This window comes from Charadrius vociferus, unplaced genomic scaffold (assembly GCF_000708025.1).
Source record: "Charadrius vociferus isolate BGI_N301 unplaced genomic scaffold, ASM70802v2 scaffold433, whole genome shotgun sequence".
Classification (NCBI taxonomy): domain Eukaryota; kingdom Metazoa; phylum Chordata; class Aves; order Charadriiformes; family Charadriidae; genus Charadrius; species Charadrius vociferus.
In genome coordinates this window covers 1195247-1217903 of record NW_009647846.1, presented here as the reverse complement: position 1 = coordinate 1217903, position 22657 = coordinate 1195247, and the positions used below count along the sequence as shown (strand labels likewise).

Sequence of the window (22657 nt, the reverse complement as noted above, 5' to 3'; positions counted from 1 at the left end):
TGTGCAAACTCTTTCTATGAATGAGCCTGGTAGTGTGGCAGTTTGCTGCCACTTTGGTCTATACATCAGAAGGACATCAGGAGGGAGTCCGGCAGAAGAAGAATGCAATATTCCATCTGTACGAATAAAGCATTTTCATTAAGATCATGTTCCTATTTTTCTTGTATTTGAGGCAACTAACAGAAGACACAAGCATTACCACTCTAAAATCCTTTTTGATAAAGAGGGACAAATACTGAGCTTCTCAGCAAGAAGAAAATGTCCATAGTTCTTGGTGCTTCTGATTACTAAGTGCTTGTGGCAAAACATCATTTTATAATTTATACTAAGTTAACAGAGTTCAGTGTTGTCCCTGCAAGTAAAATTGGAAATTTGTAATGACATGCATCTTAGTATTTCAGGATTTCTGATTCATAATACTGTTTAAAATGTAAAGCCCTCCCTGCTAGACAGTATTCTTGATAGCCACATAACTGTTGCTGAAGTCTCTGTGGCATAGGTGACCTGGTTGATGCTAGGATATTAAAAGATGATCAGAGTCCATATTCTATTTCTGCTGACTTTGAACTCTAGCTAAGCACATAAGCTTTTGTGGTTTGGAGATAGCAAACTGCATTTCAGCTAAACTTCCTTTCTGAGGGTTTGATGTGTAATAGCTGACTGTTAGGTTATACCAAAAGTAACTTGAGGAGACAAAAATCTAAAAATACAATGCTGAGATGGTAGAATATTCTGCTGCGTTGCCACTACCAATCTGTCTTTAATTCAGTCCACCACAATCCCAACAGGTATCTAGTGCTCTAAAATACAAAGACAGACCATTGTTTTCTATGGAAAAGGTGGCTAACTGAGAGGGGGCGAGGGGAAACAGCAAAGAAACTTTTGCTGAAAAGGTTAAAGTAGTGATCTTTGTAGAGTTCTGTATGCCACTGCAAAAAATATTTGGAAGGCAGCTAATACTGATTTTTAAAGGAAAAGTAGAGATTGCTTCTGTCTTCAGTTTAGCTATACCAAAGTCCAGTCAGTACAGTGGCTGTAGTAATTTTGCCAAGGGGATGAGATTATCTGTGTTGTAGAGTAGTATGTGTTTGGTTTGCTACAAATATGCTGTATGTTCCCTAAGGTAATTTGATTTACATCGTTACAACTTTAAAATCTGATTAAATGGATTGCTGCTTAAATTCTATAGTACTGTGTAGCGATTGATCTATTACCCAAGCCTGTGTTTTTATAAGCGGTAAAATCCTTTTTTTTTTTTTTTTTTAAAACTCTTGTATGTGTATGTATATCTCATCCTTTTTTTTTTTTTTCCCTTTTATCAGAATCCAGCAGGCTAAAGTACAAATCCTTCCTGAGCGAGTGCTGCCTTCAACAATGTCAGCAATACAGCTGCAGTCTCTCAGCCGATGCCATATATTTCCTTCTGCGAAACCTACAGCGTGGCAGGACCGAGCTATACATCAATGGTGGCAGAAATACCAAAAGGTTAGAAGCTAGTTGTGTGTGTTTGGTCCTTTTTTTTTTTTTAATTTCTGATGGTATTTTGAAAATCAATATAAAAATCCATCTCTTCATCTCTAGATGAAGATGCACAATTGGGATGCCAGATGCCAACCTCCTCCTTTTGTCACATATTGTGGGGTTGTTTATCTGCTGTCAGCAGTGGGGAAATACATGATTTGTATTATGAGTTCTCTTTGGTTTTCATCACAGTATTATTAGATTAGTGTTATTACATAATAGTTGATGTAACATTACAATTTTTTTTAGATAATCAAAACACTAGAGAGAGTGCTGGTCGGTAAAGCTTGTGGATGGTGAAGTGTTGGTGGGGAAAACCAGTAAGTTTATAGAATTTAACTTATGGGCAGGTCAAAGAAGCATCTTGACTTTTACTGATGTTACTTTGACAATAAAATATTGGCAATCAGTGTTGACAGTGCCAGTGCTCTTGCTTTGTACTTGCCTTAATGGCTTGTTTTTGAAAGTAGCGAATCTTCTGTAACTATTTCTCTAACTTTGATTCAGCTAGAAGAGGTTTCTAAAGAGCAGAGGTTGTTTAGAGGTAACTCCCAAATTTCAGTGATGAAACAGAAGACCTGTAATGTCTTAGTTTAGAATCACAATTCTGTTTGCTAATTTTGTTTAAAACCTGCATCAGCTAAAGGATGAACTTCTGTACCTGCAGTTACTTGCTTACAGAAAATGTATATCTGCTTTTTTAACAAGTATGCAGACTTTATACTTCTTTAGAGAACTTCCAGAATTTTAACTGCTTGACTCAATTTTTCAAAAAAAAAACCCAACAACAAAACAAAACCACAAACAAACCAAAAAACCCCACTCTGAACAACAATAGACGAGAAATAATCATTATCAAGATGTTGGTATTGCCGTTAGGGAATTAGCTTCTGCTTTTGCTTCACTGGCACAAATTCTGTCTTTGCTTGTTTACACTGGTTTTGCATGACTGCAGCTGCGACAGTACTTGGAATCAGAGGGGAATTCACACTAAGATTGTAGGGCAGAATTTTCAAGAGTCCTAAGTGGCTGATGCCAGGCCTAAGCTACAAACTTCTGCATTGCTCAGGGGAATAATAAGGTGTGATTTGTGCTAGAGACAGCTGTGCTGTTTAAAAGGTGCTAAAAGATGCATTTATACAAGTGAGTGTACACTTTTACCAGTGTGCAGCATTTTCCTTTAGGAGTCTGAAATAAAATGTACTGTCAAAAGGATAATTTTGCTGGGATAAATTATGTTCCCATAATAAGCACCATCCTAGTGTATCGTACTACATAGTTATACCAGCAAAAGCCTTTTGAGTGTAAACCTAGCTCATTCTCAGGCACAGTGCGGGCTTTTCAAAGACCGCCTGTCATTAACAGTGGACAAACATGCACAGTGAGTTAACGGGACAAGAGTTAGCACTGAGGTCAGTAGGAGAGGATGTGGTGAAACAGGGCAATCTGACACTTTTGAAAAAACTAAAATTGTGGCTTATTTATTTATTATTGAACCCACCGTTTCAATCAGTGGCACATAAAAAGAAAGATACCTTGAAGTCTTCTGTATCAGTAGAGATCTTTGGAACTACCACCAGAATAGAATCCTAGTAACTCCTCATTTTCAGATGCAGTTGAAGTTCGTTTTCTGGGTTTTTTTTTCTTCAATGGTTTTAAACTCTGTGCTCCCCCCCAGAAAAAAACCCAAACCAAAGGAAAAAACCCACATTAATAACAAAGACCTATTGATGCTCAGAGTTCTTGAACAACCTCATCTGTGATTTAACAAGCCCAGAAACACTATGCTTTGGGGAGTGGAAATCCCTTTCGAAACTCATCTGGTAGGTAGGTGAAATGCAGTGCACCTGCTGTAAGAAGATGTTTTGTGGACTGAGATGCAGATCCAGAGTAGGGGCATTGTCCTGTTGACCTCCGGTGCGCTATTGATGTCAGTAGAATTGTGACTGTTTCCAATATGATAGGCTCTGTGTGCTTACTAATATAATGAGAAACATCAGAAAATGCTATACCTCTGTGTGCTTACTAATAAAATGAGAAACATCAGAAAATGGAAGTTGCATTTTAAGAACAGTTTCTGCTGCAGACAAGAACTGACCCTGTGTCAGCTGTTACACAAAATATACTTGCTAATTAGAACAGGAACTTGAGTTTTGGTGTTCCTGAGTACTTTCATTGAAGAACCATGTATTTGCTGTGGATTTTAGTCTCTATTGCCTGATTTTTCTCATTTGTAACATAAGGATAGTTGCCCTCAAAGGGAAAATTAAAATTTGATTTGTAAGTATTTGAGTACAGGAGTACAATTTGAGATCCTCTTTTGGAAAGCAACGTGATTATGTAGTATACTGCTTTTTAGATTTTTATTAACCTAAACCTATAAATTTAAGTGTTCTGAAGTCACTGGAGAATTGGTTAACTAAGCAAATATCCTTACACTGCTGGAAATGTGGTGGTTAAGGAATGCAGCTATAATCTAGGGTTTCTTGTCTGCAAGATACGCACAAGCTACATACAAGCTGACGATTTAGAGGTGATATTGGTGGCTACTTGTATTTTGTTCCTCCAGATCTGCTCTGTATTGTTGCATAGACATTTTCGTACACAACAGGTTAGTCATGTTCACAGGGAAGTATGATACAGTAGCATGGGCCATTCCTATTAGTAAAATTTTTATTTGAAAGAATGCCCTTCAACAAAAAATAGTTATGAGACCTCCAGGGGATTTTTCTTTCTCTTCTTGTTGTTTTCCTCCTCTGCATTTGTCTCTTACTCAGTGTTCCGTTTGGGTCTGAATTTTTCTTCATAGGGTGTTGTTAAATGGATATTGTACAATATTTTGTTCACTGTCTTTGGATAGTTATAATAAAGCTGTTTAGTAGCTTTTCAGTGGGCTGGCCAAGCATTGATGCTTTGTAAGCATTTCTGAATATGGGAATTCCATTAAAAACAGATACCAGAATGAGGGTGGATAGCAATGTATGATTAGACATCAAGACTGCCCACGTTTTCTTAATCAGTAATTGTTTGGCTGTGAGAAGGCATCCTCTGGAACTCCTAACTCGCCTGTTGGTATTTTTAGTGATGTTTTTAACAGATTAGTTTTCCATTTAAAAAATAGCATCATATATCCTTTGGATTTATATATGTCGGCTTAAAATACCTGATATGGCCCATTAATCTCCTCCGTTTTATTTATTTATGCATTTGGCTAAATTGATATGAATAGTCAACTTACATAGTTGTTTGCCGTGGTTGCTGAAGTAGCAACAATTGGTGGAGACTAAGGAACAGAAGCACTACCTAATAGTACTTAAATTTGTTTGAACTGTCTAAAATTCATATAGATGATCTTTTGAAAGGCATAATTTCTTATTACTAAACATTATAAATACTTTTAATGCTGAGACAGGTTTTCTGAGAAAATCCAAATATTTTCTGTCTTGTACAGAAGTCTTGGCTCTCAGTGCATTTGAGAAGTGGTTTGGAAGCTTCACATTGAAGTACCGGTCCTGATGGTGATAATTCGTTGTGTCTTTAAATAATCAGATCTCTCTCCTCTGTTTTATTTGTTTGAATAAGAACTGTCCCTAAAATCTGCTAATGTTAAAGAATATTTGTGCTTTTGGTTTTAGAGGAAGTTCCACTGTGCAAGTTTGACATCTTGGCCTCCCTGGCTCTACTCTCTCTATGACGCTGTAAGTTCATCTTATGTATTACCAAATAATCTACAATTAGTTTTGTATGTTTTAATGTCTGATTATTGGATAATGTGAAAGCTTTAATTTTGTTGGCTCGTAAGTTACATTTTAAAGAAGTGTATAGTTTTCACTTTACTGTGAAAAGAGCAGGAAGGGCTTCCCCCTCTGTCTAGTTGTTCCCTCGTGCAAGAGTGTGTCTGAGGTGGATAACAGAGGTTCGGTTCCTGCTGGGTTGTCTCAGGGCAAAAACTCGACCCTCTGTCCCACATGCTCTAGGTGAGTGTCCTAACCACTGAGGTGCTGGATAGTCTTAGGCCTGTCTTTCCTGTTGGAGTTGGTTTACTCTTTAAAAAGTATATAATTCTCTATCTTCATATGTATATTAGTACATAAAGTAATGGGTGTAAGAGAGGCAGAAGCAGGGAGGAGGCTAGCTCTCATCTTGTTTGTACAGTTCTAGAATTCAAACGGTTGTCTCCTTATCTCAAATGAATGTTACAGCCTCCATGAGCCATTGGTTCATTTTGGCCCCTTTCCCATGCTATTTTGCTCTTAGTTTGAAATACATATATAAAAAATGAGTCTGTAATTATTTTAAGTCTTAAAAGCTAATGTCCACTTAGGGAAAATAGCTTACTCTACATTTTGCTTCCCTTTTTTTTTTTTTTTTTTCCCCTAAGAAAACAGAAATACCAATGTATTTAAATTAGGCTTTTCTTCTAACAAAAGGAAACCTTGATGGAAAGAGTCAAGAGACAGCTACATGAATGGGATGAAAATCTTAAAGATGAATCTCTTCCAACAAATCCAATAGGTATGATGTTGTTGAGCTTATGAACTCAAATTTGGTTTTGGGGTATTTTTTTTAAGTTCTTAAGAAAGCAAGGTTTAGATAATTACCTTTTATTGGTAGTCCATCCCTCGCTTCCAGTTTGCAACAAATTTGTATTAGACAATGTTCTCCAGGGGTCTGTTCTGGTTTTAGAATACATTACCATTCAGTCTCCAGCACGAGTGACATTTAAATGCAGATTAGAAAAATATCTTAGACAAGGTTTTATGTGTTACGTGTCCATGATCCAGCCTTAGGGCAGAAAGATGTACTGAGATGACCTCTCAAAGTCTACTAAGAACTTAAGTTTTAGCACTATATCTGTAACTGAGTAGAAGGTAGATTTTAATTCTCTCTCAGATTCTAACAAGACTGGTATTTTCTCATTCCTAGATTTTTCTTACAGAGTTGCTGCTTGCCTGCCAATTGATGATGCATTACGTATACAGTTGCTTAAAATAGGTAGTGCTGTTCAGCGACTCCGGTGTGAATTAGATATTATGAACAAAGTGAGTATTTTTTTCTACAGTTGTTATTAAATTGTTCTTACAAAAGGAAACAGAAGTGACTGTTACAATCTATAACAAAAATGTGTGAAACTTCCAAATGATACTTCTAGAGAGTGAATTTGGGTGTTCTTTTATTTCTTCTTTCCCCTCTAAAAATTTGCTCAAGAAAGAAAATGCTGTCTATCCATACTAGACTTTTATGTTTGACAGCAAGCAAGAAACATATGATAATATGTGCTTTTGTTAGTGCTGTGAGGTGCTGAAATATGATTTCTGTCTTAGCCAAGAGATGGTGCTAGAAGTCCAGTGTTGCTTGTGTAACCATCTTATGAACATTGTAATCCCGTATTGACAGTATTGTACACTGCAATCAAGTAGTATTGTGCCATGAAAACATCTAGATTTTGTAACAAAAGGTAATTCTTTGTAGTATTGAGCATAAATCTAAGTATTGGACTGAAAGGATTTTTGCCAAAAATGTGCATTGACTTGTTAGGCAAGACCTTTTTAAGATGTTCAAAAACTTGTCTTCCCTTCCCTTCTTTCCATTGCCATGGCCATGCGATGCTCTGAACGCAGGACACATTGAAGTTTTATTTTTACATAGTACATTTCTTTATAATAGAATCATAGAATGGTTTAGGTTGGAATGGACCTTAAAGATCATCTAATTCCAACTCCCTTTCTTAATAATAGGATCTACTATGAGTAATATTATACATTATAATTTGTAATGCAACTGAGTATCAGTCAATCTGGTGTTGAATCCCACAGTTTTAGGAACAGTATTTGCAACAACGTCTCTAACAGCAGTTCAGATTGCTGTTCTCTTTCCAAAGGGAAAATGCTGGAAAGGGCAGTTGGTATAAATATAAGTTTTAACTGTAAACTTGTTTACATGTTTGATAGTGGTAGCTGGAATATTTAGTATTCCATTCTGGAATGGAGAGACAAATGAATATTTTGTTACTACATTCATATGACAAAGAATAGCTGTATATGCCCTGACTGACCCTCACCTTGCTGGTTGTAAGCTTGCTGGGGATACCAAAGTACTGTCCCAAACATTAGTATAACATAACCCCAGCCACTGTTGTGTTTGTCTACTGGAGACAGAGCAGTGGAAACTTTCCCTGTTTGCCTAAAAAGTACTGTTTATTTCTGGGGAAAAGAGAACCAGAATATCATTTTAATACTGCGCCTCTTCCCAAAGTTCATGCACCAAGAATCTAAAAGGCAATGTACAGAGAAAAGGAGACAGAAAACATCCCTTCCAAATTCTGAGGCAAAAATGGACAGGAGGTTTGTGTGAGGCTCTGTAATCAGATTAAACTTCATTTGTACTTCCTGAGTCAGAAACTGAATATATGCGGATATTCAGGTACTACTAAGAACTGTTCATGTTCAGTACATTGTATATTTCAGTGCATTGTATATAAATCCCAGAGAAACAAGAAGGCTTAAGTTAACCTCATAAAATATAAGGTAAAGTTGATTTTTAGCTTACACCAAAAAGGTGTGTTCTTGATCAACACGTGACATTTTATTCTCTAAATGTGTTTAACTGTTTTATATTAATGTGAGAATGGTAAGTGCATTGTGTTTTTTTTACAATTTCTAGTGACGTTTATGTTGGTCAAATCCACTCTTTTTAAGCCAGGGTTCTTTAACAAGAAGGGGTGCTGTGGCAACATAGCCTATATTTTGGATTACTTGAGAGGATGGACTTAACACGTTTCATTGTTCAGAATGTAACTTACAGTAATAGAAGTGATTGTTAAGACCTGGTCCACTGTCTTTTGTCTCTAATATCAGTGAATTGCATTGTACTCTTAAATAGCTTTTCCTGTTATTAAAGACCGTTAGCTGTTTCTGTGCTTATTTTTAAAGTGATATACATCACTCACAAGTGTAACACTTCAGTGAGTTCCAGTTGAGAGTGCTAATTGTAGTAATTAGATAGGTTTGGAAATGGAGGGATAGAATTTAGTAGCTGTATAAATTGGATTCTGAGATGCGTATGTGAGCGTTAGATTATAATCTGTGAGTAAGGGCGATTTAAAAGAGTGCGCTATAGTAGGCGTTACAGGTCCCTGGTAGGAGAGAAAGGCTGAGTGAGCTTCAAGAAGGGAAGTGAATTGATGTATGATAAATAGCGTCTGTATAGTAGAGCAGTTTTCCTCCCTCAGTCTCCAAGATCAGTAGACAGTGTGTTGCAAGTGTGGGGCAGAAGTGCTGTCGTCTGCGAGAAAGGAGCTGGAGGAAGGTGAAATGCAGCAACAAGCCCGGAGCGCCTGAATAGAGGAGAGAGCAAAGGCTGACGTGAGCCTGTGGAGTGTCACACGAGTGGAGCGCGGGAGTCGGGACTCGGGGAGACTCAGAAGCACAGGCTGTGATGTACTCCGGCTTTTACACTCACACAGGGACTTGTCCGAGGGAAGATCCTAGGCGCAGCATTTTGTTCCAGAATGTGGGGGGTAGTTTTGGGGGTAATTTCACATGCATTACTCTTAAAAAGAGGTAGAAGTAATGCACCTCCTGAAAATTAATGGCAGTGTTCTACTAAGGTGATTTAAATGCTTATTTTCTGGGCGATGTCAGCGGTGAATTGTTTCGTTCTACCTTCTAGAAGTTGTAGAAGATAGATTAATCTGTTACAATCTTTAGGAGAAAGATCAATATTGCATACTTTTTTGTGAGGAAATTAAAACCATTGATCTACAATACTCTCAAATTTTATAAAGACTTGATGATTGCATTTGTACTCATCTACCTTTTCTGTGTTGTATTTTAGAAGAGCAAAGGTTTTTTTTCTAAATTAGCTTTTAGAGACCTTAGAGGGTTGGCTCATTTATTATCTTTGTGTAGTCAGATCCTCTTTTGTGTGTAGAATTGTTGGGGGGGGGAGGTGTATGAAAATTGTTTTGTCTTTTAGATAACAATTAATGTTTATTGTAAATAAGTAAAATGCATAGAAAAAAATTATCCTTTGATAGAAAGAGAAAACATAAGTGACTGCTGCCCAAATAAACAAAAGAATTGGTACAAAGTGTTCTGAGGGAAGTTTTTATTATTTACCAGTGTGCTGACAAGCATCTGGAAATGAATGAAATTACCCTCTTTGTTTTTCTTTTCCAGTGTACATCTCTTTGTTGTAAGCAATGCCAAGATACAGAAATAACTACCAAGAATGAAATATTCAGGTGAGTGTGTTGCTCTTAATCTTTGGGAGGTTCTTGATCAGAAACATTAGCCAGGCAAAACAGATTCAGCTACATTGTGTCTTACAACCACTGTGTTTTCCACAACTCTAATAAAATTTAAGTAAATATTTATAGGGAATTTTCTTCATAAGACAAAACAGGTTACTTGAGCTTTTTTCAATTAAAAGTTAGTAGATCTGAACATCACCGTGTCTATTGTAACGGAAGTTAGTGTGAAAGGCCCGTGTTACGCCACCTAGTCCGACGCCTTGCCACTGAAGAATTGTACACTGCGGTGAGTTTTGAAATATAAATTTGCCACGTAGGAATTTTTGCCCTATTATTTCTGAATAAAGTGCGTTAGGTCCCAAAGTGTAATTCTCAGTGCTTCATCCTGACGTCGGCGTGTCAACAGGCTTCAACAGCAGCTTAAAATGCACTAATTGGATGGTATAGATAGGCTCCCAGGATGTGGTCGTGCAAGCAAATTGCCTATTTATATCTTTAAGCATTGTGGTGCCTTTTTTATTTTAATAATACAGGCTTTAATCCTAACAACTGCACTAGGTAGTATGTTCTCATTATATATTTGACCTATATAATATCTTCCATGTACAGTGATGATAAGATTATACATTTTCCAAATAATTGTTGCTTCTGGCAGTCTTGTCACCATTTTAATCTTGAATAACTCATATCTGTCCATCACCTGTGATAACGTGAAGGTTAAAAGATGTCTCGGTTTAACAAAGCAAGACTCCCCACAGTTTTCCTTTATCAATGTGATAAGAAGCTGATGTGGTAATTAAAAGCCATTTCTTATCTTCTAATCAAATAATGGATTCCAGAAACGATGGTTCCTGCTGCGTTGATATGATACAGTTTAACAGAATGATGAGAAGTTAGTGTAATGAATTAACATTTTTACTTACTTTAAAAGTTAGATTTAAAAGTAGCGATATAGATGTTACTTGGGTTTATTGGAAGTTGCTATTCGAAAGCAGCAAGTAAACCAAATTATGAGTCTATCGTATACCCTTTTTTATACTGAGCTGTAGGTTTTTGAGGGAAAGGTTAATAGCTGCCTTAAATGAGGTGGTTTCCGTAGCATCCTGTCAGCGATGCTCTGAGTAACTTGTCCCCTTTAACACACAGCTGGGTGAGGTTTGTCTGACCACAAGAATGGTTTAATCCTTACTTGTGATAATATTTTTTTAAATACCTTTTCTGAAGTAGGGAATTAATAAGTAGGTAAGAGGAATAATTTATGTCAGTGAGGAACGTGCCAGATTTATAACACTGGACACTTAAATTTCTGCAATGCTAAGAAAATGTGACCAATGATATTTTACGTTAGTATCTATTTTCGTTCCGGTTTTAATAATATAATTAAAGGTACTTTTTTTCTACAGTCTAAAGTGGTTCTTTTGTTATGGAAAATAGTTTTAGGCATGGTTGGCAGTATTTCCTCTCTTTACGTTTGACAGCCATTGTTTTTTTTTGTTTCTTCCTTGAACTCTGACAAAATTGTTAATTGCCTGTTGTAGTTTATCCTTATGTGGACCCATGGCAGCATACGTGAATCCTCACGGGTACATCCATGAAACCCTTACTGTATATAAAGCCTGCAACTTGAATCTCAGTGGACGACCATCAACAGAGCACAGCTGGTTTCCTGGGTAATAACAGTTACAAGAAATGTTATTAGCGAATGATAGAAATTTGGTTGTAAATGTATTCCTGTGATGGTGGAATAGTAAATACTTTTTTTTTTTTTTTGAAACATACATTACCATTTCACTCCTGTGAAAACTAGGAAAGTAAATTTAGACTTTCTCAAGATACAGAACAAAATGGAAAATTCAGATAGAATGTTTTCAGAATTTATTTTTTTAAAAATGTGGAAGTCTTAAGACTTTAAAACATAGTCTAGCAACTGAGAGCTATAAACAGGAGACTGACTGTCTGGGAGTTTGTTAGTTCTGTATAAGCTGCAACTAAATTCATAATTGTTGTTTCCATGCAGCGTTCTTTGATCATACAGTAATACAGTGCAATTGAAAAACAGAATATATAAATGCAGTTAAGATACTGAAATACTTCTTAAGATCTAAAAACTGAGTAAATGTTACTTGAATTTAAAAATTATTAACTTTTGTATTAATCTGATTACCTTTGGGTGGGGTTTTTTTGTTTTGTTTTTAATTACTCTGTCTCTCTGAAACAATAGCAGAATGAACTGTCAAGATGTAGAAGTTTGCCTAATAATGAAAGGTCTTGCATCAAAATGTCACCCCTCTCTGGTAGCTTTAATTTTTGTGGCTAAATAAGCATTCTTCAGGTGCTCATTCAAAACTTTTAATATTTCATTCTTAAAAATACCTGAAATGGCAAACTATATTTGAATTTCAGTTTTACAAAAAATATTCTTTAAATATATTTTCACCAAATCAGTCTTCTGCGTTGTCCTTTCTGTGCCAGTGTCAAAAATCATTCTTCTGTCCCTCTGGCTATGTCTTCTAAAGCAGCGTAAAATAATATGTTGTTATACCTGTAGCCAGTCCGAGGTTCTTGTCTAACACGTGTACACATATACTCTTCCATTTTCTGGTGTTCATTTTGGCTTTTTTCTGGATTATGGCACAGCACTGAGTAATGACTTGGCGGGTGCATGGCATATCTGTCCCAAGTCATGCATGCTTTAAGAATCCCTGAAGAAAACTTGTGGCATATAATATCTGGAGTTAATTTTTCTCATCCTTATGTGTTTTCTTAGCTGTTTTCTTCTATGAGGTTTTGAAATTTTCATGTCCTGCCTTTTCAAACTGTTAAAGAAAGCTCCATTTATCTGGAAAGTGCAGTTTCCTGTTAATCTAGGAGCAGTGCAAAAATCACTTTTATTTCTGTTAAGTAACTTACTGGGAGAACCATTTTCTGACTCTTCTTCAAGGCGCGCAGCATTTCATCATACTGCTGAAATGTTGTGCTAGTAAAATGCTTTAGTTGCTTTCTCTATTTGAAGAAAGATTTTTAATTTTTTTTTTTTTTTTAAGATCTGCAGGGTTTTTAGATAGGAGCTGGGCACCTTGGTTGCCAAAGATTCTTTGAAAATCTAGCTTGAGACTAGTATTACCTTCTTACCTGAGGAGTGAGCTGTGTTCCGGTATGCCTAAAATGTCTTTTCCTTACATGGTAGCATCAACCTTTTGTTGTGTTTTTGGTAGGTATGCCTGGACTATAGCCCAGTGCAGAATCTGCGGGAACCATATGGGATGGAAGTTCACGGCTACCAAAAAGGATATGTCGCCTCAGAAATTCTGGGGGTTGACCCGGTCTGCTCTCCTGCCTCGGATTCCAGAAACAGAGGAAGACTCAGGCCACGATAGATCACCGTTACTCTGCCTGTAATCTAGCAACCTGCTTTGGGGATGAACAGGCAGCGGTCTGTCCCGTAAATGCATCTGCTCAGTTCTGCTTCTGATGCTTACTTCAACTTAAAAAACCCCAAGGACCCACACCCGCACACAAAAAACCAGCCAAACAAGCAGGCTCACTACATTCGGGTTTGGTGTGCATCCACATTACTGTTGTTTCAGACGCGCTGAGAGCTGAAGGTTGAATCTTTAAAGTGGCAGCTGAGGAGAGGAGGTGGCATGAGACACCAAGAAATCAATCTGATCCATGTGGACAGGCTTGAGACTGAACTTTCTCCTTCCTTGTATAATCTTAGACAATGTTTACTGCTAACAACTTGCAGTGAAAGAAGGTAGGGGGAAACTAAAATTACAGATAAACAAGAGTTAATTTATGCAATATATGTATGATGGTAGATACCAGTTACTTGCTGCGGAGTATCTTCCATATTGTACTTAAAAATGTTTTTGCTGAGAATCCCTGTTTCTAACCATGTGGAGTACTTCACATTTTATGCTTGTGCTGTTTCTCAGAGTTTCGCTGAATAATAACTATGGGAGTACGAGATGGAATTATCTCTCCTGGCTGATACCGCGTTGGTAATGGCAGTGGCAGTGCTGTAACGGGACTACGTGAGCTTCCTGCTCCCTGCAGCCTGAACAGTTGCGTTACAGGGTGCACTTTGAAAGGAACCCCTGTGAAGTATTTGGTCTTTACAAGTCGTCTGATCTATTTGGTCTATTTGACTTTAGAAGTCTTAAATTTTAAACTATTTTTATGAAATATACAGGCCAATCCCAGAACGTAAACTACGTTGTCATTTAATGTTGAATGTGCTTATAGTTACTTTTCAAAATTATTTCTGTGGAGATCAGTTTACCAGCATACGTGTCCAGGGTTCTGTGAAGTGCTCTCTAAAATACGTAACTATGGCGATTTTTCAGTAGTATTTATTTGGACAAGGGGGAGGCAGCGTCTCTTTAATTTTGTTTCTTTTACACTTTCATATCATAAAATTTCACATTACCATTCTTACCATTCAAAGAGCAAAAGTTTCTGAATAAAACAGAAATAAGAGGCAGAGCTTTTTTTTGTTGTTGTTGTCTGAAGTGCTGTCTGTGCTGCAGAAATCGGGTGCCAAAATGAGGCAGCTTTTGCCACTGATTTATTGGGGTTTTTTTCCCCTCAGAATGCACCTTGGTGATGGAAACTGAAGATTTCTTTAATATGTGTACATACACACTTTTTTTTTTTTTTCCTCATTTGAAGCTTTACCATTCGCTCTTTATTTCTTCACAGTAAATCTTTGAGAACTTGTATTGTTAAATATAATGACACAAAATCCTAAGATTTAGGACATCAGCCGCTACACGCTCGTTCCCAGTCTTCTGGGAGCACTGCGGTGAGCGGCCGGGTCAGACCTCTCTACGGGGAGTGGGGTTAAATGGCAGTGGGGGACCTGCTGCCGTGCGGCTGGAAAAAATTCCCCCATGTGAGAAGATGCTCCATGCTGCAAGGCCACTGGGGTAGTTTGTTGCGCTAGGTATGTAGAAACTAACGATTGTGTAACTCGGGTTTAGTTGTGTGAAGCCTTCTACCTCTGTGCTTCTGTGATAACTTTTGTTCTCTCCATAGGCATCTTTAATACCGTATTTAATTTTCTGTGCAGCGCTCTGACTTGCCAGTGAACTGTGAAAAGCAATACTTTGTTGACTATCATTCTGAACAAACAGAGGGTGAATGATGGCTCATTTTCTGTGAGAAAACATTCTGTGTTCTGATCATGTTTCTGTAACGAGCTTTCAAAAGGCTGAAGTGATAAGCACTAGTGTGAGAGTGAGACTGTGAAACCTCTGTACTTGGCTAACCACTGAAATCATGCTTCGCTTTCCCCTCACGCCCTGCACACGCGCACGTGTGCACACACACCCACACCCCCTCCTTAGCTGTAGACTCGGTTTATTTTTTTTCCCTCCAGCATACCTAGTATCTCTTCTTGCTGTTGCCCTCAGCAGGGCTTGCGGGTGGCAAGAAGTTTGAGGGTGCTTTGAAAGTACCTTCTGCTGCCGTTCCGTCTAAGTATTCGCTGAGGGATGGGGAGTGAGGTTTTCTAAATGATTGTTTTCTCGACTGTCGTGGAACTTCATAAGGTCTTTGGGTTTTTGGCCGAGTCTTTCGGATTGCCTCAACTGAAAATGGCAGTATGTTGGCAATGTTTGAATACAAAATAGGCATATTTTTGGTACTGTGTATATTTAGTCAAATGTAAACTAATATAATCAAGTGAGATATGTCAGGAGTAAATTCAGTGCTAATTTAATTTTATTGTGGATGACGCTGTTCCATCTGCCTCACCTTCTGTGTCATGTTTGCTATTTCAAAGTCCATGACGCTTTCCAGGCTGAAAGGAAGTGTGATTCAAGTTGCTGTGAAGAAGATGAATCCCGCTGTGGGGAAGCTGGCCCGTACAGAGCTACACCTGCAGGAATGTCCCAACTGTCCAGCGTGTGACGTACTGGGGGGGGAGTCATGGGTGGTTCTATACGTCGATTAGGATTTTCTGCGCTTCTTTTCTCCTTTTTAGAGAGAAAACAATGAGATTGGGATTACGAAAGATTATTACTGACAAATATGGACATTGTATGCTTTTGAGAACTTAAATACAAAGGAAGTCACATTTTATGATAATTTCCTATATGTTTACTGCAGTCATTGGTTGGCATGTAGCTGCATGCGTTAATTAATGTAATTGACTTGCTGGCTGCTGCCAAAAGGGATCCTTTTTCTCTTCTACCCCACCATAATCTCTGTCCTTTGCTTAGAGCTGTGGGAATTGGGCAGCCGCAGGGTTGGTGCCCTGACTGTGTGGTCGCATCCAACGGAGGGACGAACGGACACCTTGTAGGGACAAGAGAGGGACTCCTCTGCACAGCAGGTCTCGGCTGGGTCGGAGTACATGCAGCGTAGAACCGCTCATTTTCAAACCATTGTCACAATAGCGTAAAGACGCCACACAACTGGAGGCTGTAATAGTGCAAGTTTTTCTCTTATTTTAGTAGAATCACACAGGACACTTGCACACTTGGTCTAAAAGATGTTCCAAATGCTCTGCCGTTTGTTTTTTAATAATGTTTTTTTGTATGTGCTGCAGTTCATTTTGTTCCTGTCATTGTTCTTTCACCTTCATTTAATTGCTTTGTAAAAGCTGCAGAAAGGGTAGCACGTTCTCCACTTCAGCTCTTCCTCTGTCTGTCTTTTGGGACAACTTTTCAGAAAAATCTTGTTGCTTGCAAACATTTGCAAAGAATAAAATTCAATTTGTTTCAAAACTGACTTTTTTTTTTTCTGATTGTTGGGATGGGAAGAAAGAAAATGCCTGGGTTTATGGGGCGTTTGAAACTGGTTAGCTTCAAAACATACTCTATAAGCTGTAATACATGAGAATTTTAAGCTGCATAAACCTCTGCTGAAACTTTGGGGTCCCCTCAAGCCTGTTAATTACACACCATCCTAACTTCATTACCCAGGGCAGTTTAGATCTACTGGTTACAGCCACGGGGCTGACAGCTCTCACAGGGCTGTCCTCCTGGGGTCCTAGCAGCACCACCAGGAATGCATCTCAGTAATCAGCTGGTTTATTTGTCAGTTTTCCTAGGAGAATGTTCTCTGGACGTATAAAAGAATCACTGAGATACAGTTTTAACTTAACTCATGCTGCCAAAATCTAATGTGCTGTTGGAGGGCTCAAGTATGAAATGTGCTCTGTCCTGCTTTGGGGCTCAAAACACTAGACACAATTGCATTTTTCCTATATGATTTTTTTTTTTTCAAACTGTCCTTCCTGGCCTTGTGGTCTATTTTCTCCTCTCCTGGGTGGTCATGGTATGTTTGGGAGCAGTGTCCAGTGCTGCTGTCCCAGAGGCGTTACGGGAAGGGATGATGGTAGTGCCTGTCTGTCCCCACCACAGTAGCTGTGCAGACCAGCATGGGAACGCACTGCCTGCAAGCAGCTCTCAGTTGACTTGGCAAAGAATTTAATTTTTGAGTAAACTCCCTCTTTTTCTTGGTTTTCCAATATTTTCAAATAAGCACACCAGGGGGCTTATGTGGTGCTGTTGATGCAGCATGTTTTCCTCATGGAGAATGCTTTGCTCTCACAGCAGCTGTGCAATGTGCAAGGAAGGGTAAGGTAAAAGATGAAAGAGGCAAGATCAAAGGTCAAAGAGGAGAGGTAAGGTCAAAGATGTAAGGCACGGTCAAAAGTAAAATGTCAAGGTCAAAAGTAAAATGTCAAAGGGGTAAGGTCAAAGGTCAACGTGGTATGGTAAGGTCAAAGGTCAAAGAAGTAAGGTCAAAGGTCAAAGACCAAAGAGGTAGGGTATGGTCAAAGGTCTAAGATCAAAGCAGCAAGGCAGGGTCAAAGGTCAAAGAGGAAAAGGAAACCAAGGCCGAAAGGGAAGTGGAAATGGAAGCGGAGGCTGAAAAGAAAACGGAAGCGGATAAGGAAACTGAGGTAGAAGATCAAAAGAAAGCAGAAAAGGAAACAAGTGAAGAATGTGGAATTTCACAAGTGATGTTTCACTTACTTTACTACAAAATTAAACCTCTCCTTTCAGAAATTACAAATTAGTAACAGGAAAAGCGTGCTGTCTGAAGATCTTAAATACAACAGACACTGTTGGCTACGAGTATAGTGACAAAATATTTACTGGTATTACTTAGAATAGGACATGAACAGTTCTCCACTATAATTCAATTTTACAACTTCTTCAGGCAACTTAATAGTTCTTCTTTATCCATGTGGTATCCACTCTTCTTCCATTCATCCCGTAACTGTTGTAATGCTGCTCCTATTTCTTTCCCAGAAGACACACCCATTTTTCTTAAATCATGACCACTAACAGGAAAAGAAGGAACAGTCCATTCCTGCATTTCTCTTAGAAGATTTTCTTCTCCTTGGTATTTTAGTAGCTCACAGATCTTGGAATTTGTATTAGCTTCCCTAGACTAAAAGGGAAAAAAAAAAAAAAAAAGAGAGAGGATTCACTATGGAATAATGGAAAACAGCTGAAAATGTGCTCAACATTGCATTATTCCCATGACACCTTATTAGGCAACATCTGGACAAGTTGCAACTACGAAAGCGAGGATCTCTTCTGCCTCACAAGTTTTAAAACTCAGTCCTAACTTGGAGGCACTGGGAGATCCTTGGGGACTTCTTGAATTCCAGGTAATAGCTGTGACCATTACCTTCAACTGGAGAGGAACCATTACCTTTCCTGCTGGAGACACGCCTCACTGCAGAGACTGCTGCCTCTCACCTCCAGTCTAGGCACTGCACCAGAAGTGCAGAACTTCACCTGAAAACTACTTGAACTTTGCTGCAGAAGGACATCAGCGGTTGCCTACTTAACAGTACTCCTCACAAAGAACACAAACCCATGCTCCACAAATTGCAACAGCTTTCAGTACAGGGTTCAAGATGGTTGATTTCACATAAACAGCTGGAGTCCCTCCAGGTCTCTGTCTGCCAGACAGTTCTCAATCCACCCCACTGTCCATTCATCTAACCTACACTTCCTAAGCTTGCCTGTGAGGATGATGTGGAAGACAGTGTCGAAAGCCTTGCCAAAGTCAAGGTAGACAACATCCACTGCCCTCCCCTCATCCATCCATCCAGTCACACCATCACAGGCAGCTATCAGATTTGTCAGACATGACTTCCCCTTGGTGAATCCATGTTGACTACTTCCAATAACCTTCTTTTCTTCCAGGTGCTTTGAGATGACACCCAGAACAAGCTGTTCCATCATCTTTCCAGGGACGGAGGAGAGGTGTAGCAGCTCCTCTACCTGGGCACCCGTGTCACAGGCGTGCTCACCGCTGCCATCCGGCACTGGCGTGAGAGCAGGGCACATCCCGCAGCTCAACGCCTGGCTGGCAACATGTTCGCACGAGAGCTCCATCTGCGAAGCAGCATCAGAGCTGCTGCGTGCACAGCTCATCGGGGCCATGGTTCTCTGCCGGGTAGATACCATGGCTACCTGACCCAGTTGGGAGATCTGCAGCGCCCTTCCGTCCAACCTGTCAGGCCCTGTTGGCCCGGTCCGTTCACCCACTCAGGGGGTCCGCCCTTCCGCGGTGCTCCCGGGTGCCGCCCCGGGTGCTGCCCTCTGGCCGCCCGCTTGCTGAGTCTCCTTCACACCTCCTTTAGAACTGCCGCCCCTGCCTGCTGGCCCTCCCCCAAGCTGTCGTTTCCGGCACAAACATGAGGACGAGCTACTTGCTTTCTCCGGCTTCAAAAAGCCCCAAAAGAGCCCCTTGCCGGCCCTTTTCGCCTCCGATCCCCTTCCCCAGTGCGGACTTAGCTGCACTGCAGCTGGTCTCCTCGGCAAGTCTTGCAGAGACATGCCAGGACACTGGCAGTAGCTCTTGTTAATTTCTGGTCCCCTCTCCAGAGTAAAACTAAACAAGTCAACCCCACCTTAATTAACTGTAACCGGTATCAATAATACAGAGATATATTCTTCCAGTTACTGTGACAATGTTACACTGGAAGCAATCCAAATGCGGTTAATACTTTTTGTCAGTACATCCCATCTCTCTGACGCAAATATCATGGTCTTTCAAACCCCGGCAAAAATTTACCTGAGACCAATAAACAAGCCAGCCAAAGAAACGGCTCTTACTTGACTCTTTAAAGCCCTCCCTTTCATCGTGGCTACTCTGTAAGACTGGAAATTTAGAGTTTACTGTGAAGAATACAATAAAGCAATATAAAATACACTTACATCCATTATGAAGTCCTGATATGGTCGAAGTGGTTCTGGACCCATAGTTTTTGTTAACTCTTGCCTGTGCTTCACTAAAAAAAGGCCAAGATTTTTTTCTTCTTTTGAGATTTTCAGCCTCAGGTCAAGGTTTGTGACATCATCCTTCACCTTGAACAATGATGTCAGAACAGTCATCGGTTTTGGACTCAGATTTTGAATATTTTTAGTGACTCTGTCAAATTCCTCTAAACTTCCATCAAGTGGTAGTCCTAAAGGGAGAAACACAAAAAAAATGCAAGAAAGAATGTTAATAAGAAACATGGACATTAACACAGAAAAAATAAAAATTATCTAATTTCTTTCTGCGTAAAACCAAGTTTTATCGCACTTTGCCATGTTGCAGTTGTGTTTGTATACGATATAGAAGCAGGAAATCAATCTTCATTTCACTTTACCTATGTATTGGGCAATATCCAGCTCATACATAAGTCGAACCAAATGATTTACATGGTTTCCAAGAAGAATTTTTTTCAGTTCCACCCAAATCCTTTCTCCCGATATTCCAGCCAAACCTTTGGCATTTTCTTTAATTGCTTGCAGTGTACTAGGTTCATGATCACCAGGTTTTTCTGCAATTCTTCCATAAAACCTGCCCAAATAAAACCTCTGTATGTTAGATTGAGAACAATTATTCCATTCATTACTGCTATTCAATCAATTAATGCTATGACAGTGTTAAATATTCCAATTCATAACACTAGAGGAAACTTAACAATATGACAATTACAATTCTTGACATCATTGATCTCTTCTTGCACGTTTCTGAAGTCTTCTACAATGCTTAATTCATTTCTTTATCTAGGAAAGGCAAAACCTAGTACCTGAAATATCTTAGGATGCGTAAATAATCTTCTTGTATTCTCTCACTTGCCTTTCCTACAAATCTGATTTTCTTGTTTTTCAAATCTTCATATCCATTAAAAAAATCATAGAGCATCCCATCCAAACCTAGAAAAAGAAGAAACACATAAAAGAATATGAATTTACAAACATGGTTGGCACAATTAGACACTCTCATTTGAAAATACAGAAGACAAGTTGTGTGATTTGACCTGGTTTGTCAGATCATCTCACATATTTGTACACACCTTTCAGCTGATAGCAGTACAAACAAACAAAATAGAAACAGACTGAGAGAATTCACTGGCTTATTTTGAAAAGCAGTGTCTCATCTAAGTATTTGCTTTTGAAAGAATTTACCTAAAAACATGGAATTGACAGTCAGATCCCTCCTTTCAGCATCCTTTTCCCAGTCAGTGGTGAATTCCACCTCTGCATGTCGTCCATCGGTGACAACATCTATTCTAAGAGTAGTAATTTCAAAATTCTGTTCATGGAGCTGAAAATCCCACAGACATTGTTACTTCAACACAATTGTTCATATAAATGTAAAAGCTATATAGTGTTTCAGTCTCATGTTTGTCTGCATGTACCCAGTTTGAACACTAACTGTATAAAACCATGTACTGTGTTTTCACACAGAGCAGACAATCAAGAAATACAAACACCTGAAAATAATCCTTGCATTATTCATTGTCTACATAGTCTGCAGAAATCTTCCTACAGAAGATGGAATGAGCAAGGTAGAGGAAGCAAAACTTGGGAAATCAGGAGCGGGAAACATCAGGATCAGCTTCCCTGCATTATCTGAACATGTGGGCAGCCTTTCTTTTCTAGTGATGACACAGCAGCACGAATGGGTTATGCAAAGGTTAACGCTCATTAAAATATGGTAATTGACTGAATTCTGCAAACAAAGAGTAATCAAAAAAAAAAATCACTCCATCCTTCAAAGCAGGGTCTCATTTAAACTCTTACTGTGATACTTTAACAAAGAAGGAGCACGCTACCAGTTTTCTATTGGATATTCACAGATACAGTTATAAAAGATACAAGTCAAATCATAAACCAACCCTGGCAGTAATGGTTCCATGTTTTTCTCCTTTGTTATTGATCAGGCGAACACCAGCAGATGTGAACATTTCCTTCATCTCTGCTGGTGTAGCTGTAGTGGCAAAATCTATATCTTGCGGTGTCATTCCACTCAGCAAATCCCTCACAGCACCTCCTGCTATTCTCAGCTCATAGTTCTTCTTCTCAAACAATTCTGGGAAGGAAACGAAAACCATAAATCACTCTCTAAAATAAGAACCATGGCACACGCTCAGCCATAACTTACCTTTTCACAGACTAAGTTCATAGATGGTATCTACTCTATTAAAGTATAGATATGTACCTATGTATGCATACTTTACGTATCTATGAAGATACATACCCTAATATGCAGTAAGCAGCAAGTATGCAGGTACAAAACACACAAATTAGGTACACAGCTGAGCACCCACACGTATTATCCCAATCATTTCTGATACATTTTTCTGGGGCATTTCTGATAACCTAAATATTAACAGGTTCCTAACTGAGGCTGGGAGACTCCGGGCTGTGGAACATTTTTAGCAGTTCGCTGCCACCCAGGGAGAAGCGCTTGGTTTACTTCTGGCAAAGCACAGTGAACTGTGAATCCAAATTTCTTCAGGAGCAATAAATGCCCCACGACAGCTGATGAACACCGCGCTCCGCCACGTCCACCGAGCCATCGTAAAGCGGCCAGAGCTGAAGAGCACCACGCACCTCCCAGAGCGCG

The 22657-nt window shown here is 39.1% G+C and overlaps 2 protein-coding genes across 2 annotated transcripts in view; one reads left to right on the top strand and one right to left on the bottom strand.

The window, feature by feature from the left end:
• The window catches only part of CRBN (cereblon), a 31443-nt gene extending 18269 nt beyond the window's left edge, over positions 1–13174 (top strand). The window contains exons 5-11 of the mRNA XM_009882880.1: positions 1323–1485; positions 5157–5219; positions 5952–6036; positions 6448–6563; positions 9702–9766; positions 11314–11445; positions 12991–13174. Coding sequence (XP_009881182.1) covers positions 1323–1485; positions 5157–5219; positions 5952–6036; positions 6448–6563; positions 9702–9766; positions 11314–11445; positions 12991–13174 — 808 coding nt within the window. The remainder of the gene's footprint in view (positions 1–1322; positions 1486–5156; positions 5220–5951; positions 6037–6447; positions 6564–9701; positions 9767–11313; positions 11446–12990) is intronic.
• A 4729-nt stretch (positions 13175–17903) lies between these two features.
• Positions 17904–22142, bottom strand: TRNT1 (tRNA nucleotidyl transferase, CCA-adding, 1). Its single transcript, XM_009882879.1, has 6 exons — positions 21927–22142; positions 21214–21352; positions 20835–20961; positions 20409–20602; positions 19972–20222; positions 17904–18187 (listed from the first exon to the last, which is right to left on the bottom strand). Exons 1-6 carry the CDS (start codon positions 22140–22142, stop codon positions 17939–17941), a joined length of 1176 nt encoding a protein of 391 aa, XP_009881181.1. The 3' UTR covers positions 17904–17938.
• Between the last annotated feature and the right edge of the window lie 515 nt (positions 22143–22657).

Bases quoted from the DNA above. Each gene is read 5' to 3' on its own strand.
- TRNT1 (XM_009882879.1), bottom strand. From the start codon at position 22,142: ATGGTTTTCGTTTCCTTCCCAGAATTGTTTGAGAAGAAGAACTATGAG. The intron at 20,962-21,213 runs GTAAATTCTTTC...TTCTTTTTCTAG, and splicing joins TGTCAATTCCATGTTTTTAG to GTTTGGATGGGATGCTCTAT. The intron at 20,603-20,834 runs GTACTAGGTTTT...TTATTTGGGCAG, and splicing joins CGCATCCTAAGATATTTCAG to GTTTTATGGAAGAATTGCAG.